A 17880-nucleotide genomic window follows, 5' to 3' on the forward strand; every position below is an offset into this window, starting at 1 on the left:
TTAGCCATTTTCAAGTGTATTATACAGTAGTGCTAACTATAGTCACCAGGCTGTATTTTAGATCCTCAGAACTTAATCATCTTGTAACTGGAAGTCTCTATCCTTTGACTGGCATCTCCCTTTTCTCCCTAACATCCCCAGCCCCTGGCAACAACCATTCTACTCTCTATTTCTTCATATATACAGTTTGATTCAATTAATGTATGATTTAGAAACTTCTACCTGTCCTATTTTAAAGCTGCACATTAACTGAAATTCCATCTACTATTGATTTCAGTCTCTGGTGGCCAGTGAAGCAGTCCATGCTATTGCAAATACTAATAGAAATACCAGATATACACATGGCAGTGGGTCAGAAAGTTTATGTAAGTATTTCTTCTTAAGATCTTGGAGAACTGTGAGGTACTAAAGAAATTTGTGTGTTTGGTTTTTCTGTGTGGGTTTAATTTTTCTAAGTGGAATCTTTAAACAAGGTCACATGTACAACAACTGGAGTATAACAATTAGAAATGGGAGCATAATAGCTATGACAGCATTGAACAAGGCTGTATTAACGTATAAATATACTAACAAGAAACCAAAATGATACTTAAGAAATTATGCTCATTGCTCTAGAGGAGGGGTTATAGAATTGGTATCACACTAGTTGAGTGAAGCATAAAAGGTCATAAAGGATCAAAAGAATGTTTAAGATGCCTAGGGCTACCATGTATGGTTGTGCAGGTTGAACACTATTCAAACCTAGGAACACCATTTACATTAGATGCTTTTTAGTGACAGCTTGTGTCCAAGAGTATAGCTCATAGCACGCTATAGTTTAATGTCTTGTGTTTGTATCACACTGATGAGAAAATGTACATGGCAAATTCTTAACAAATATTTTAAATTAATTTCTGCTGGAAGATATTTATGGAGGGACTCTTTTGTATCCACAACGGGATGACAGACAGGTTTTCTTTTTTTGAAACTGGAGGAGGAGATGGGAGAAGAGGAATGGAAAGAAGCATGTAACAAGGTGTCAGCAAACTATAACCTGCAGACCAAATCCAGTCCTCTCTTTGCTTTTATATAGGCTGTGAGCTAAGAATTTTTCCATGTCTTCAATGGTTGAAGAATAAGATTCTGTGACATGTGAAAATTATATAAAATTCAAATTTCAGTGTCCACAAATAAAGTTTTATTCAAAAACAGCCACACCCATTCATTTGCATATTGTCTGTGACAGCTTTCATAACGGTAGAGTTGAGTAGTTGTGGCATAGACTACATGGCCCTCAAAGCCTAAAATATTTACTATCTGGTCCTTTATAGAAAATGTTTGCCAATCTCTAATGTAAACAATTAAGTAGTACAATATAGTATAATCTTACTGATAAGTACAGAAAATAAAATAGGTTTATGGGTTTGTGAATGACTGCCAGAGAGAGAGGCTACTTAGCTCAAGTGGCCTGGGAAGGTCTCTCTCGGTAGGTGACCTGTCTGGGAGATCTACCTGGTAAGTGGCTGCCAAACAAGGGTGTGTGGGAAAACCAGGGAGAAGGGATGGCTTGTGAAAATACTTTGAGACAATATATTCAAAGTCCCAGAGTTTCCTTTAACAGGTATGACCTACAAGGGGGTAAAAACACATTCACATTAATAATCACATTCATATTATTTTCAGTAAATTGCCTGAGCACCAGATGCTCTATTAGTAGAAAGCCTAGAATCTTCCTCTTCCTCCTCAATCACCCCAAATTATCTTAAAACAACCTGGGGCCAGATTGGTCCCTATGGTTTCTTTGTCTCTTGATGTCACTGGTCTAATACTGCCTTTGCTGACGCAGGTCATTGCTCTGTCACAGAGGAACCCCACAACTTCCTTTCATAATTTAGAGCTTTCTTGACTCCCATCCTCTTCTCTGTTTTCCCCCAAAGCATGAACATAGTGCCTCAATGCTGGAATGAGTTTATAGATTAACTCCCTGTTTTGATGAAATCATTCCATCTCCATGAATTCATTCATTCAGCACAAATCTCTCTCCCTTTCTTTCTCTCTCTCTCCTTTTCTCTAAGTATAGAAAAATAGCTGGAAGAATAAATGACAAATATTGTTAATAGCTATCAAAGATTTGCTGAATGAATAACTTTAATCCACTGTTGATAGATATTTTTCAATACTATAAACAATGCTTCAGTAATCATCTTTGTAATTAATTCAAGTATAGTTATTAGAAAGAGGAAAAAATGATCATTTTGCATGTTATATGATTGTCTACCTGGAAAACAATAGAAAACCAAAAATATTAGTAACAAAGATTTGAGTAAGGTGGTTGACTATGAACTAAATATATACAAATCTATAACTTTCTTATATATCAAAAATAATCAGGAAGAAAAAATGAAAAAAAAAGCTCTTACTGGTTCCCTACATATACATGTATACACATGCAGACATGTACATATAGATACATACATATGTATATAGATTTATTGTGTATGTGTGCACACATATAAATCCATATGATTTCTATGAAAAAATCTAGAAAATTTTACTGGTGTACATAAAAGAAGAAACCTACCTTTTTTTTGAATAGGAAAGCAATATTAAAAAATGTGTCTGTCGTTCTAAATTGTTTGTAAATTTAATGCAACCCCAGTGAACACTTAAATGACTTTGAACTTCATTTGAAAGAATATATTTGATAGAAGAGTTTGTAAAATTCTGAAAAATAAGACTAATAAGAAAGAATTTGCTCCAATCAAGTATCAAAACATTATAAACCTGTAGTATAGTTTTTTGTTTAGTTTTAATTATAGTACTTTTAAAGAAACAAGAAATTATGTATAATTAATGATGTTCATTGTGAAGGAACTGAGCCTGGAAGAGACAGATAAATAGAATAATGAGCATAGAAAGACACTCAGATATATAAGATCTACTATCTCATAAAGAAGGCATTTCAAATAGTTAAGAATGTTAGATTATTCAATTAACAGGGTTGGAAACACTGGAAAGTTACTTAGAAAATTTTTAAAAATTGGATTACTAACATGTCTTTCTCTAAAACAAATTCGGATACATAAAATATTTTAATGTAAAAACCCTTCCATAAACTAAGTTGAAAGCAAAATTACCAAGTAAGAAAAAAAATCCACATGTTACACAGGCTAATAACACTAATGCTGCTTTAATAAACAATATATAAAATGAATCAAGAAGAAAAATGAGCAGACAATTGACCAAAAACATAAAGATGGACAATAAATATATCAAACAAAATGTTCAACTCACTGATAATCAAACATAAGGTAAGACAATTTGATATTATTTTTCACCCATAAAATTGCCAGAAATGCATCATTTCCAGAGATGGTGTGGGAAGTGTAAGTGGGCACATTCATGCCCTGCTAATGGAGATATAAATTGGTTCAATTCTTTTGAAGGCTATTTGGCAACATGTAGCACAATTGTAAAAGTTATATACCCTTAGACTAGCAAATCTTCTCAGAAAGAATATTCTAAAGAAACAAAGAAGCAATTATGTATAAACAAAGGTGTTCATTGCAGAATTGTTTATATTAATTAGAAGAAATCTAAAGCCCTTCAAATAAATAGTTATTAAAATTAATTACATTTAACTTTATAATGCAAAGCTGTGAGATCATTAAAAATGATAAGGTAGATTTGAACTTATTAATACATAAAGCTAGTCATGATAGATTATATTTAGAAATGTTACCTAATAGCATGCATAGAATGATCTTACATAGGAAAAAATTATGTTAAAGCATGCACTGAAAAAAAAGCTCTAGACTATAAATGATGATTATCACTCATTGGTAGGGATATATGGGTAATTTATATTTTCTTCCTTAACCTGTTTTCCTTCAGAAACTTAGGTTATTTAATAATCAGAAAAGCAAAGCTATTTTTCATTTTTAGGGAAAAAAATCCATTTTGTTAGTTAACTTGAAACATCTGAATTTCAAAAACGTAATTTCTTTTTTTCTTCTTGTAGATCTAGCTCCTGGAGGTTCGGATGACTGGATCTATGACTTGGGCATCAAATATTCATTTACAATTGAACTTCGAGATACAGGCAGATACGGATTCTTGCTGCCAGAGCGTTACATCAAACCTACTTGTACAGAAGCTCTCGCTGCTGTCTCTAAGATAGCTTCGCATGTCATCAGGAATGTTTAATGCCCTTGATTTTTTCAGTCTGTTCCCATATTTTAATTGACTGATTCCAGGAATACCAAGTCATTGTACCAGTTTCTTTTTAAGTTTTATCGTTAGTTTTGCTAAAAGGTTTTCCTATTTCTTGGTTTTGTCAAAGAACAAAATAAATGCTACCTTAAAATTAAGGCAGACAAGGGTTCCTTTTCCTTTTTTTTTTTGATTTGTAAGAAGTCCTGATTTTTTTCTTTAATTGGCGACATTTGATTAGCCACCTCAAGCAATTTAACAACTAATTTTATGCAGATCATTGGATCCTAAACAAGAAAAGGAAAAGTTTGTCAGAAGTTCATGAGAGATTTCTGCTCCAAATTTTCAATAAATTTCTGCTTGCGCCTTTAAAAACACAATCGTGCATTCCGTTTACTCCACTGCAACAAGCGATGGCCAAGAAAGCGGAGTTTCAAAAACAGGACAAACACCTCCCGCCGCTCCAGTTCAGCTGCTCAATAAAAACATTGTTGAGCGTATAAATAGCTACAGCTACTTTCGATAACAAATGTGGCGACTTGCACATTGACAACAGCTGTTTATTGTTAAGAAATTCTGTAACTAAAGGAGAAAACTCCCTCGAATTCACTTTTAATTGGGAATTCTGGCTCTCCGGGATTGCGGGCTTCTTCTCTAGGGAACACTCACAGAGCAGAGTTTGGTAATTTCGACCGCACGTTACGCCCGTGGCGGGGCGTGCCCACGAAGGGGCGGTGCCTGCTCGCTGACGACTAATCTGGCGGCCGGAAGCAGCCTCGGTCTACAGAGGAACAGGGCAAACCTTTGACTTCCGGCGGCATTTTGAGGGGATCGTCTTAGCGGCCTGGAAGTGTTTTCGTTGTCTTTTCTTATTTTCTGGTCACTCTTCGTTCCTTTTCTTCCTGCGTCCCAGGCTCGCTTGACCCTGGCGAAGCGGCCGGAGGGTTCCGCCTCCCAGCCGTCCTGAGTGCCCCCCGCTAGCCGAGGACTGGTTCCCGGGAGCCGCGCGCGCACCTCCTTCTCTTCGTCGTCGTCGTCTTCCCGGGGCCAGGCGCGGGGACAGAGTCGTCTCCCCCGCTCCTCGGAGCCGTGGCGGTGGTGCCGCCTCCGGACTGCGCTTGCGAAGGGAGCTTGGGGAGGAGGTAAGCTTGAATTCTGTGAATTGGTGCGCGTACCGGAGAAAAGGGGTTGGGCGGGCCCGGGATGGGGAGGTCCCGCTTGTTCCCCATCCCTGCTTGGGTCACGTCAGGATTTTGAGCATTCCACCCGTAACTCTGTAGTAGATTCCTGTGCTCACGCCTCGCTTCTCGCCCTCGTTCTGATCTTGTGAGTTTGCCTCAAGGGATCGGTGGATTCAGACGGAAGGCGGTGCTGGATCCCTACCATTTGTTGTGGGCTCGGGAACCCTTGCGCGGTATTCGCGTTTGTCTGCGATGGGAGGGTGCCGGAATGTGGTCTTAGATTTAGAAGCTCCCTCTTTACGCAGACCTTTTGCACAAAGGTATCTTACGTTTGGTTATATTTGGTCTTGCTTATTTCCTGGCGGTAATAATTTAATGACTTAGGTCCTCAGAGTTGAGGAGTGTTACTTTATCTTCCCAGCCCCTTGGTTGTTACTTTTGGCAACTGTCTGTCAGAAACCGGGGGAGGTAGAATGAAAGGAGAGGATCTGATGTTTGGCAGTATCTCTCTCCAAATAGGTTAAAATAATTGATGTGGCTGGAAATTTTAATTAGAGTTGATATTACGTGAATGATATCAATAGGTTCTTGTTTGTGGAGCGTAGTGTCGAGCCATTCGGTTTTATTTCAAGGTTTTCAGATCATTTGAACTACTTTGAAAATTATGAGTGTATGCAATCTCTTCAGGTTTTTTATTTTTTAAAAAAAATACTTTTAAGACTTTTGGAAAAGTCTACATACCTCAAGTTTTCAAAGTTAAAAAAAAATACGGTTTCAGTAAATCTAAATGCTTATGCAGTACAATCCATGCCGTTATGTTGCCAATTGTAGGAGTCTAGTTTGAAATTGCTGACTTTAGTACCTGAGGGACAATATTTTGGGCAGTTTTGTGGACATATCTTTAGATTTTCGAAAATTTCCAATTTAATGAAATAGTTATGATATGACAATTTCAAAGAGACTAAGACTGTAGAAGCAGGTATGTAACAATTTGTGTCTGTAAAAATAGTTGCATCCTGAAACTAAATCTTTTACTGTGGGGATCTAGTTTTATGAAATGCGTGCCTCTTACTGGCTTACTAATTATTGGTGATTCGAAATCAACGTTGATTGCATATTATATCCAGTTTAAACTAGATAAATTAGATAAAGTTTATCTAATTTTGTATTTGTAAATTAAAACTAAAATCCAACAGGTGGATGCTATTTTAATTTATGTACAAGTTACTAAAAATTTAACAAGCTATCGGTATTAATTTGTATTGTACTATGCATTGGCATTTACACTTAGAAAGCAAAATTGTTTAACGTATTTATTTATAGAATTGGTTTTCAGTGAGTATTAGTCTTTTACCTCCCCCAACCTTCACTCTCCTTTTCATATAGAGTTGGGTTGGAGCTATTTCAGCAGATACTTAGTAGCAGTTGAAATGTTAACTGATGTTGGTATATAAAGTTTCACTTATTCTTTTTGGTGCTTTTGTTTGTTACAGTTCTGCTTACTTCACTTTATAGTAGTTGCTGGCATGCTATGTTCTCCCTGCCTAGGCTTTTTAACAAAATGTATTTTTTGCACAGTGCTACAGTATTGCGTTCCTCATCCCTCTGTAGTCATCTTAGCTCTGACAATTTTTTTTGAAATTGTTTTAGTCTACAGATGAGCAATCTGCAAGATTGTTCAAGAAAGTTTTTTTTTTTTTTAAGAAGTTCTGTTAAAAAGTTCTCAGACTATATCAAATAAACTTTTTTCTTTCAAAAATAAGAAATATAAATATGATGGGGTCTTATTTTTAATATAACTCTTTTAATTTTAGAATGTCAGTGGATAGGGGTTTATTTTTCTACCAGTTAGTACCAGTAATTATGTAGTTTTAAATGCTTAGTTCTTTGACAGTTTCCTAATCTAATGGTGCTGTTTATCCTGATTGAAGTAGTTTATGCTTTCATTTATGCTACTGGAAGATGAGACCTCAAAAGATTTAATTATGAATTGAAGTGAGAATACTAGAACTAATGTTTTATTGGCAAGATTTTAGTAATTAGGCTTCAGAAATAGTTATTAAATTATTAAAAAGAAGAGTGAGAAAGAGATCTTTGTATGTTTCTCCTTTCTTAGCCGTATTTATAGTATGAAGCTATGAGTACATTGTGATATTTGTAAATTTCTGGTGAAATGGGGACATTTCCCATTTATTAAGACTTTTTGTTGTATCTTAGTGTATTCAAACTTTATATCCCCTGTTTTTCATTTCTTTTTCAATTGAAAATATAAAAACTTCCATTATTTATTTACTCTGCAAATGGAGAGGAGAAATAGGAAAGTAATACAATAGACTCACCAGTGTCACTCTGGCTTTGATAATGCTGGTGTTTGGGAAAGACCTGATAATGTGAGTAGAAGTCAATGGCAACTTAAAACTGAAGAATAAATTGAAAACTAGAGGGGAAACCTTCAAGTCTCTGAGCTAGGGAAGACTTACACATTTTTGTCTTACTGTTTCTAATTTTTCTCACATACTTTGAAGCATTTGCTTCTTATTGAAGCCTGTTCAGACATTAGTTGAAAAAGTGCTCCTCCTGCCCCCAAGTCAAATCTACATTTTATTCTGTTGCAGTTTGTCCTTCTTCTTGGGCCCATATTTGTAGATTGAATATTCTGTCACATTAGATAGTAACATAGTTTTTAATTAATTAATGAATATATATGAGCAAATGCTTTTCTGGTACATTGTAGATTATGTGTATATAATATTTAGACAAATAGGAATTAAAATACTCTATTTTATGTTCTTTGCAAGCATAAAACTTTTTATTTTGTGCAAAAATATAAATGTTTCATAATAATATTTAGATAATTTGCTATTGTTGACTGCTATTAGAAGTTCCTAGATAGATGATCAGAAGAATTCCTCTATCAATTAGAAAGCTTCAGTTCCTGCTTTTTCCCTTTTTGCCTCAGATTTTTTTTTTTCTTCTCTTTTTTCTGTCTAGGACCTCCCTGTAACCTAGACCTGGTACTCAAATTCAGTGTCATTTTAGGCCAAGGTCTGACACTCTTGGACTCTGAGAAAAGAGAAGAATACATCTTTACTTCATTGCTGTTCTTCCCTAAGTTGGGAGATTCAACAGTAGCAGAAGTAAAATTCCTGGGATAATCACTATGTAGGTGAATCTTGAGTAGTTTTTGATTTCACCTGTAAAACAACTTTGTGGGAAGTAACTTTTTTTAGTGACAGGAATAGAAGAGGGGTAAGATTGGATCATTAGTTCTCACTTGATTGTCTGTCGTAGTTCAAATCCTTTGAAGTCTTCAAAGCTTATGTTAGGGATCTAGATTTGGAGAGAAGCTGTGAGACCATGCTTTCCAGCAGTAGGTCAAAGAGAGGAATGCTGATCCAAGCAACAGGTTATAGATGGGAATAGAGACAGAGTGAATAATACCTGGAGCCCTCAGAAAAACAAGAAAGGAGGTAATAGATGACCAGTGTTTCAAGTATAATAATAAACAGCTTGTTGCCCCAATTGTGGAAGACACTACTGTTGATTTTTGTGGAAGAGGGTGTGTTGGGAGTAGGGGCATGTTGGGGATGGGGGTTTGGGAGGGTAGATCTAACTATTTCCACTGATACTGGAAGGAAAAATATAAGGTTGGGGTTAGTCATCTTGAGGCAATGTGGTGGAATGGTGTGCCTGTTTTCCAAGTTCTAGATAACTAATAATAGCTAATAAGGAACTTTTAGAACCCATTCATTTTTAAGTTTATTAATAAATGTTTTTAAAATTGAATTGATGAATGAGAAGTTCAATGTACATCTCTATATTAATATTTATAGTAACATATAATGACACTTTAAAAATTTGTTTTTGTTCTAACTTCTTCCACATGTTTTGTTACATACTTACTTCTTATTCAATCTTACTCAGTTATAAATTGTGAAAAAGTTGTTTTCTCAGTTAAAGCTCTACATTTTCTAGATCTTTCTCAGCTCCTTAGTTCTTAATGTTCAGTAAATCATACCAACTTTTCCTTTATAAATTCACATTTGGGCTAGGAATGAGCCTACGAAAACTTATATCAAAGATTACCTTATAATACTAACTCTAATATATAAAGCAAACCCTATCATTCCTTACTTGAAGAACAGTTGATACATAAGTGATTTAATGTTGTGCAAATTCTTATTCACTTATGTGACTCGCTACATAATTAAAAATTTGTGATTACTTTGAAGTTACTTTCTAACTTTTTGGAATCACTAAAAATTGTAATTGTAATGAATGATTACATTGTACATTAAAAAATAAGGATATACATTTTTCCAATTTAAAACTACCATGTTGTATCATATCATATTTTACTTTTGTTTCATTATCTTTGTTCATTTGTCAGATGTTGTCCTTATTTTTTGGACCTTTTAAAAATGTGATCTGAAAAGATATCTAACTGAACCAAACATTGTTTATGCTTTTTTTTTTTTAGAAGTTTTGATTCTGTACTACCATGATTTAATTTCCTTTCAAGTGATATGACTTTACTTTGAAACTATGTTAAAGAGCATTTGTGAACTTTGTAGAGATCAGTTCTTTATCAAATGGAGCTTTTACTTCCTTAGCTGATATCATTCATTATAGTAACTTTTCACTACTAACAGAATTTCAACTAGTATTTAGTGTATAACGTGTGATATAGTTCAGTTCCTTTTTCTTTCTCTTAGGCAGTTCCTACTCACTTCCCATGGTAGTATATTCTAGATTATTCTAGGTCTAGAATTTACTGTTGTTTTCTAACATATATCATAGTGCTGTTGTCTGATATTTTCATTTCCAGTTGAATCACCTGATTGTATATTTTAATTTTTAATGTTTTATTTACTTTTGTAAAATATATTTATAATTTGTCTTTTCTTATTACTAATAATTGTAAAATAGTCTGTTCTATTTCTTTTAGCACCTTTGACTTCTGTGTCAATGCAGTGTAGATTATCAAAACGTCTTCACTTTTTCTAGTTCTATAACTTGTCCTATTTTGAAAGCAAGTCGTTTTATCAACATTGAGTTTTGTTTTGGTTTTGGTTTTTGTATTATTGGAAAATAAATATCTCTGATTAGACTGTTTTCCTTTGGGCTCTGTAAGATAAATAAAATATTTAAATGGAATTTTTCTCCTAGGTTGATTTTTGGAACATAGTTATTGTCATCATTTAAACTATATAAAACACAGTTTCTACTATGTTTCATAACATAGTTTCTACTATCTTTCATAAAAGATAGTTTAAAAAAATGGAAACAACTTTTATAAGGAACTTAGAAACTGAACATTTTATAGTGTGTTTTCTAAACCTGAATGTACAATGAAAACTTAACTGTGTGAGTAGAATCATGTTCCTTCACTCTGCAGAAGAGGTGAAATTCTAGCCAAAAGATTTTAGAGTGGTTCACTAATTCACTAATAAGGTGTGTCTTAGAAGTAGCCTGTATTTACTTGTGACCTCTCATGGCTTTTTTTCTTCTGAGGAAAATCCCCTGTCATTTTGCAGTTATCTATTACTTTATCACTTGTAAGTTATGGGCTCAGTTACTTCAAACTAAAGAATTTCACAGTTTTGCCTCTCTCTTTTTTGGTTAAAGTAGTACAAAATGTCAAAAATTAGAAGGAAGGTCACAGTGGAAAATACCAAGACCATATCTGATAGCACATCCCGAAGACCCAGTGTATTTGAGAGGCTTGGACCCAGCACTGGCAGTACAGCAGAGGTGAGTTGTCACTAGTACAGTCACAGGGGTTCTCTTGCTTCCTGTCATCAAATTCTTATTTCTATCACAAGAGTGCATAGGTTGTTGTAGGAATATTGGTAAAGTAAATTTTTAAAAATGTGTTTCATGAAAAGGAGTAAGATGAGCAATTGGATTTATGGGTTTTTCTTTTTTTTTTTTTTTTCCTGATGTTCTTATTATTTGGGGAGTAGTATATCTCAAGTTAGCTGGAATTTTGATAGCATTTATTTAAATTTTGTCCCACTAGCATCTTTTTTCCAGAAGTAAATATGAATACATATGAAATTTACATAGTAATATCTGTCTCTTAGACACAGTGCCGTAACTGGCTGAAGACTGGCAACTGCCTCTATGGAAACACATGTAGATTCGTACATGGCCCTTCACCCCGTGGTAAAGGTTATAGCAGCAATTATAGAAGGTAAATTGAGAACTTTGAATCGTTCATATACTATTAGAAGATGGCTTTTGTAATTTATCTAGTTTAAAAATCTGAAATACAACAATGTATTTGGTCAGATATTCTGTTTTGTGGTAGTCAAAGATCAATAAGATCTTTTTAGTTGTTACTTTCAAGACTAATAAAATATTTGCTTTAAAATTAACTTATTTGCTCAAAAATTTGTCTTTGTAATATATGTATGAGTTACTTTTGTGTCCCTCCCCCCCATCATATATTTAAGTGCTGTTTAAGAGAGCAGAATTTCAGGGGTTTGTTTTTCGTGAGGAGAGACTATTTTCAACTCTTAAAATATTAAAATTTAAATAGGATATAATTTTAGCTTTTTAAGATGTTCTAAATTCAAATCTTACTGACAAAAGATAATCTGATACAAGCTCTGTAGGTTAAAATGCATTTGCCAAATCTCTTACCACAATATCTTGATGTAATGAAAATATGTATTTATATGCGGATAAATGTACTACCTATTTAGAACATCATTTTGCCTTTAAAAAAGGCAAATTAGACTTTCCTAATAAAAATCTTATTTTTCTTTTGGTCCCCTCATGATGATTTTGTTATGGTGTTTAAAGATGTAACATATGTACAGATTATCACAAAAACAGTTTAAACTTGATTGGTAAACAGATAATTTACCCAGTCCTAGAATTAGGTATGCTTATTGCTTTGGCTCCAACAACAGTATAAAACCTGAACATTAGCATTTGGAGATTTTTTTTTTTTAAGTGGGTGAATTTTTGTCAATGTGTATAAAGTTTGAAGTTTCATAGAATTTAAAATTCACACCCTTAGCATCAGCTGACTTTCTGTTCACTTAACTGTTGTACATTTTAGTTTACTTGTGATGCTGAATACTCTGTTTTATTTGTATTTAGAGTGTCATCTGTCCCTTCTGTCAGTGTGGGAAAATTAGTCTTTGTAAGTTTAACACCTGTATAAACACATACCTGGGGAAACTGTTTCAGTAATTTTAATGTTTTGCTTATATTATTACTGAATTTTTAATACATGCTTTACTTCATCTTTGAAATTTATTATTAACTGACTCAAAATTTTTATACAAGTGATGGTTGTGAGGAAAGTGGGCAGAGAAATTTGTCTAAAATAGAAAAAATGGTGTCATTACTAGATTTAGAATAAAGGATTTTTTGTTATAATTTTGCTATTTTGTGTATTTTTTCCCCCTGATAAGTTCCTTTATATTTGTGTATTTTCTCCTTTTTTTGTGAGGAATAAAAATATAGTTCATAGTGTGATTCGAAGACCAAAAGAGAAGCAATGTATTTCAGAAATGCTTTAGTCGCAAGTCATTTAAGTCATTGAGCACTCTATTAGGTGCTGTTTGGGATGGGAAGAAGTTTATAATAAACTGTCTTATTATATAAGGAAATTAGGGCACATAAAATTTACATGTGCATCACATTGTAATTTAAAGCATTTAAGTGCTGATTCTTAATAAGAAGTTCCATTTACAAGTTCAGCTTTAACTGTTAAAACACTTAATATAGATCTATAAATTATGCATGCAAATGTTAATGATATCCTTTAAAGTGAATTGACTGAAATTATTTTTTTCACTAACCATGTGATTTGTATTGATTTATAAATTAAAGGAATTGCTTTGACTGATCAACTACTGAAATAGATGTGAATATTTATGTAATTTATTTATATCTTCTAAAAAATATTACACACAGCATTTTTGGTGGCCAAAGAGGGGCATATTCCTTAACATCTGTTGCCCTCTTTTAAAGGTGCTCTAGGAATAGTCTTTAAAGGCAGTGTGTTTTCTATCTCTGCTTTGTTTTTCTCAATTAGTGATGGTATGAAAATTGAACAGGCATTTATCAAATTGGTAGTATAAATTATGAAGCTTTACCAGTGTTGAATATAAATATGTATTTTTTTCCTTAATTGAAAACTGTCTACAGCAGAGTATAAAATAACTGTCGAAAATCTTGCTTTAAATTCTTTAACTACTTTTTGTTCTGAAAAAATTTCAAATTTAAGAAGAGTTACGAGAGTAACACAAACTCCTATATTTGCTTTGATTCTTGAGGTGCATAGAATATTTCTTCAGCTGTTGATGTTATATCCACACACATGTGAAGATTATAATTCTGTTCCTTCTACATTAATTTTGCAGTATTATTAAAAACTTTATCTTCCTACTTTTTGATTAATAGAAAAATACATTAAGCTGTTAATTACAAATTCCTTTCTCTCAGGTCATACATAGTTTCTTATTAATATCACCAATATCTGCCACTCCATGGAATTTTAATATATGCATTTTGATTGGCATTGGGAGAAAACTTGTAAGTTATGCTCTTATCTTTTATGTATTAATATTTAAGCTGAAATTTATTTTTTCTGAACTTTAGGAGCCATGGAAAGTAGAAAAATAGAGATTTATGAGGTTATTTCTGTAAATAAACTCTTATAAAATGTCATATAAATATAGATTTTTGTTGTTTTGTTTTGTTTTTCGTATTGTTTTTGTTTTTTGGTTCAAAGGTCACCAGAAAGACCTACAGGGGATCTTAGAGAAAGAATGAAGAACAAGCGCCAAGATGTGGACACTGAGTCCCAGAAACGAAATACAGAGGACTCATCCTCACCTGTTAGGGTAGGAATGAATTTCCCGAAACAAAGTTAAATTTCAGTAGTGATTTATTATTTAAATTCTATTTTAAATACTATCTTGTGTGCTAAATACATGGTAAATGTGTACTGTTGGATTATAATGTTCTATGTGGATAATGTAATTTAGAGGGAAAAAGTCCTCTGGAAGAATTCTTAATTCTGATTGTTTTAGTTCTCGGTGGTAGTTAAGGTGAAGGGAATTGGTTGACAGATCTCAAGCTGAACTTCATAGGGCTTCTGTACCTTGGTGGACATTATGAGTATCTAAATGTATTCTTAAGTTTTCAGAATTCAGCCAGCCATCATCTCCTGCCTGCTTCCAAGAAAGATTGAAGTGGCTGACAGTAGAACACTCTTAAATTAACACAATGAAGGCAAGGCATGGTGGTGACAGAAACTGAACTAGAAAACTTAGGTAAAGAAAAGAAAAACATGATAAGAACAAAATTTATTGGTGAATTTCCTGGCAATGAAGCCAAAAGAGAAGCACAATTTATGATGTAGTTTATTGATTAAAAGAAAATATAGATGTTTGTCAGGAATGGAAGTTTCCCAGGGCTAATTTTTTTTTTTTTAAAGAAATTTATCATGCTCTTGTGTGTACATTTGCAACATAATTATTGAGGTAAAGTTCACCCATTTAGAGTGTACACTTGTTTTTCTTATATTCACAGTCATGCATCCATCACCATAATCAATTTTAAAACAATTTCATCACCCCAGAAAAAAAAACCCATACCCTTTAGTGGTCATCTCCCCACCCCCACAATTGACCACCAGTCCTAGGCAACCACTGTTCCACTTACTGTCAATGTCGATTTACCTATTCTGGATATTTCATATAAATGGAATCATATTAATAGGTAGGGTTTTTTGTGACTAGCTTCTTTCACTTAGCATAATGTTTTCAGGGTTCATGAAAGATTATAGGATATATCAGTATTTCATTCCTTGTTTTTGTTGAATGATATTCCATTGTATTGATATATCACATTCTGTTTATCCATTCATCAGTTGATGAATGTTTGGGTTGTTTCCACTTTTTGGCTCTTGTGAATAAGGCTGCTATGAACATTCATATACAAGTTTTTGTGTGACCATATGTTTTCATTTTTCTTGGGTTTATATCTGGGAGTGAGATTGTTGAATCATATGGTAACTATGTTTAACCTTTCAGGGAACTGCTAGAATGTTTTTCAAAGCAGCTGCATCATTTTACATTCTTGCCAGCAGTGTGTAAGGTTTCCAATACTCTGCATCTTTGCCAGCATTTATTATCTAACTTTTTAATATAGCTATCCTATTGGTAATCTCCTTGTAGTTTTGACTTGCATTTCCCTGATTGCTAGTGGTGTTGAACACCTTCTCATGTGCTTATTGGCCATTTGTATATTTTCTTTGGAGAAATGTCTATTCAGATCCTTTGTCCCTTTTCAAATTGAGTTGTCTTTTTAGTGTTGACTTTTAAGGATTCTTTATATATTTTGGATACAAGCCCCTTATGATTTGCAAAAATTTTTCTCCCATTCTGTGGGTTGTCTTTTCATGTTCTTGATGGTGTCCTTTAAAACAAATAATTTTTAATTGATGAAATCCAGTTTATCTATATTTTATTGTTCCTTGTGCTTTTGGTGTCATATTTAAGAAACTGTTATCTAATTCAAAGTCATGAAGATTTGTGCCCAGATTTTCTTCAAAGAATCTTAGAGCTTTAGCTCTTGCATTTAAACCACTTACCTATTTTGAGTCAATTTTTATGGTGTGAGGTAAGGGTCCAACTGCATTCTTTTGCATATGGATATCTGGATGTCTCATTGTAGTCTTTTTATGAAAGTTATTGAATTATGTAAAGCAGCAACCTTTTTGTAATTTAAGATATATAGAAACCTTCTTTTGACTATTCTGATCCTTGAAAAAAAGCTGTGTCCCAGTTTCATAGTTTGTAAAGACATATTTGGGGACTTAAAGTAATATAATTTTAGGTATGTAGCTTTCTAATGTCTGATATGATACATAAAACCATTTTGGAAATCTCAAATGGTAGTTCTCAGCTGGAGGTATGTATCAAAATTCTTCTGGAGGAGAGATGGTCTTTTTCAAAATATGCATGCTGTTACTCTACCCTTGATCTGCTGAATTCGAATTTCTAGGTAGGAGCTGAGTGTGCGTATTTTGAGTATTACTTCAGTATAATGAATGGACTCTGTGGTTTGCTGGTAGATGTTTAACAAACACTCAGAAAACAAACAAACAAACAAAAAAAACTTTGCAGGATTTACCAGTTTCTTTGGTGTAAATACTCCCATCATGGTCAATTTCAAGCTCCCAAAATGGTATCACTGAATACAGAGTTGGGAAGTGTGGGAATACACACACAAACATACATACATATATATAATAAATATAATTAGCCACAAGAATAAAATGTACTAAAATATTTAGGAAGTGAATTTTGAATAAGTATTACCTTTGTTATTAATATTATTTATTTAATTGTTAGTTTATATAATTTAATTTTTAATTATAGTTTATGCAGTTCCTTAAAATTTACTTGTCTTCCATGAGTCATTGTGAACTGGCTCCAGCACACTACGACATGGATTGTAGTTAAGGTAAAGGGCAGACATCTGGAGTTCATATTCTGAACACATTACTTAAGGAAACTGATAGTAGAGTTAAATAAAAATTCCTAATCTGTAAAATGGATATGATAGCTGTATTATTGTGTTACTGTGAAGAAAATACATGTAAAACAAATAATATGACTGGCTATTCCTTGATGACAGCTTAATAGTATGTACTGGGATTAGAATAGTTCTTAGCCTTTTCTAACATACGTTGGTTTCAGGCTCTCAATAAGAAATGAACATAAGCATTGGAAATTTAGGTTTTTAACAGGTATCTCAGTGTAAGTGGTTGTTGATCATAAAGATTTATATGTTCAGCATATCATTTTGTAGACAGCAAAACTGGTATTTTGTTAAGAAATTTAAAGCCCAATTCTTGCTTTTCCTAGATGAGAAAGCCCTCAAAGGCACCAAGCTTCATGCACACTAAGATTCAAGAATGGTCAGGTTTTAGGGAATTCACTATACAAACTTAGAGAAAACTGTTAATAAACTCAGGCACCAGGTGTTAATTATTTTGAGTGATGGATCTGGCACAAAAGCAGGTGCTGGTCATTTTTGTGATACATTACCTACTGTAACGTGTGACTTTTGATCTTCACATAATGAATTTCTATGGGAAAACAGATTTAGTTTGGGTAGGGGCAACTATAGCATAGATAACAGCATAGCTAAAATAGGATATATGTGATTTTCTGCAACTAACTGTAATTCTACTGCTTCTCTACCACTGACCTCAATTCCAGTGTGTCTGAGTTATGAGGTTGATAACCCCTGATTTTGTGGAGAGACAAATTCATAAATAGATAAATTGTAGTTCTAGTCTGTGATAGTATGTCAGAGAGATAAGCCACGCACACAATGGAGGGGATAAGTAACTGCCTGGGAACCAGAGAACACTTCACAGAGAGAAATGACAGTTGCCCTGGGTGGGAAGAGGTTAAAGTCTAGGAAGAGGAAGAAAACCAACGCAGTAACAATAAGGAGTTTGAAAGGA

At 33.5% G+C, this 17880-nt stretch overlaps 2 protein-coding genes across 10 annotated transcripts in view; both read left to right on the forward strand.

Annotated features, from left to right (window-relative positions):
- Positions 1 to 4349, forward strand: part of CPB2 (carboxypeptidase B2) — a 34641-nt gene extending 30292 nt beyond the window's left edge. The window contains exons 10-11 of the mRNA XM_010951391.3: positions 278 to 365; positions 4001 to 4349. Of these exons, the coding sequence (XP_010949693.1) occupies positions 278 to 365; positions 4001 to 4185 (273 nt within the window). The 3' untranslated portion in view covers positions 4186 to 4349. The remainder of the gene's footprint in view (positions 1 to 277; positions 366 to 4000) is intronic.
- A 359-nt stretch (positions 4350 to 4708) lies between these two features.
- ZC3H13 (zinc finger CCCH-type containing 13) overlaps positions 4709 to 17880 on the forward strand; it is a 92939-nt gene continuing 79767 nt past the window's right edge. For 5 of the 9 annotated variants that reach the window (XM_074378192.1, XM_074378196.1, XM_074378197.1 and 2 more), the window contains exons 1-4: positions 4709 to 5333; positions 11001 to 11126; positions 11459 to 11568; positions 14128 to 14239. In XM_074378192.1, coding sequence (XP_074234293.1) covers positions 11010 to 11126; positions 11459 to 11568; positions 14128 to 14239 — 339 coding nt within the window. In that variant the 5' untranslated portion in view covers positions 4709 to 5333; positions 11001 to 11009. Of the gene's footprint in view, positions 5334 to 8363; positions 8535 to 11000; positions 11127 to 11458; positions 11569 to 14127; positions 14240 to 17880 lie in introns of all 9 variants that reach the window. The other 4 variants (XM_074378193.1, XM_074378194.1, XM_074378195.1 and 1 more) reach the window with 4 other exon arrangements.

The sequence above is a fragment of the Camelus bactrianus genome, chromosome 14, assembly GCF_048773025.1.
Source record: "Camelus bactrianus isolate YW-2024 breed Bactrian camel chromosome 14, ASM4877302v1, whole genome shotgun sequence".
Classification (NCBI taxonomy): domain Eukaryota; kingdom Metazoa; phylum Chordata; class Mammalia; order Artiodactyla; family Camelidae; genus Camelus; species Camelus bactrianus.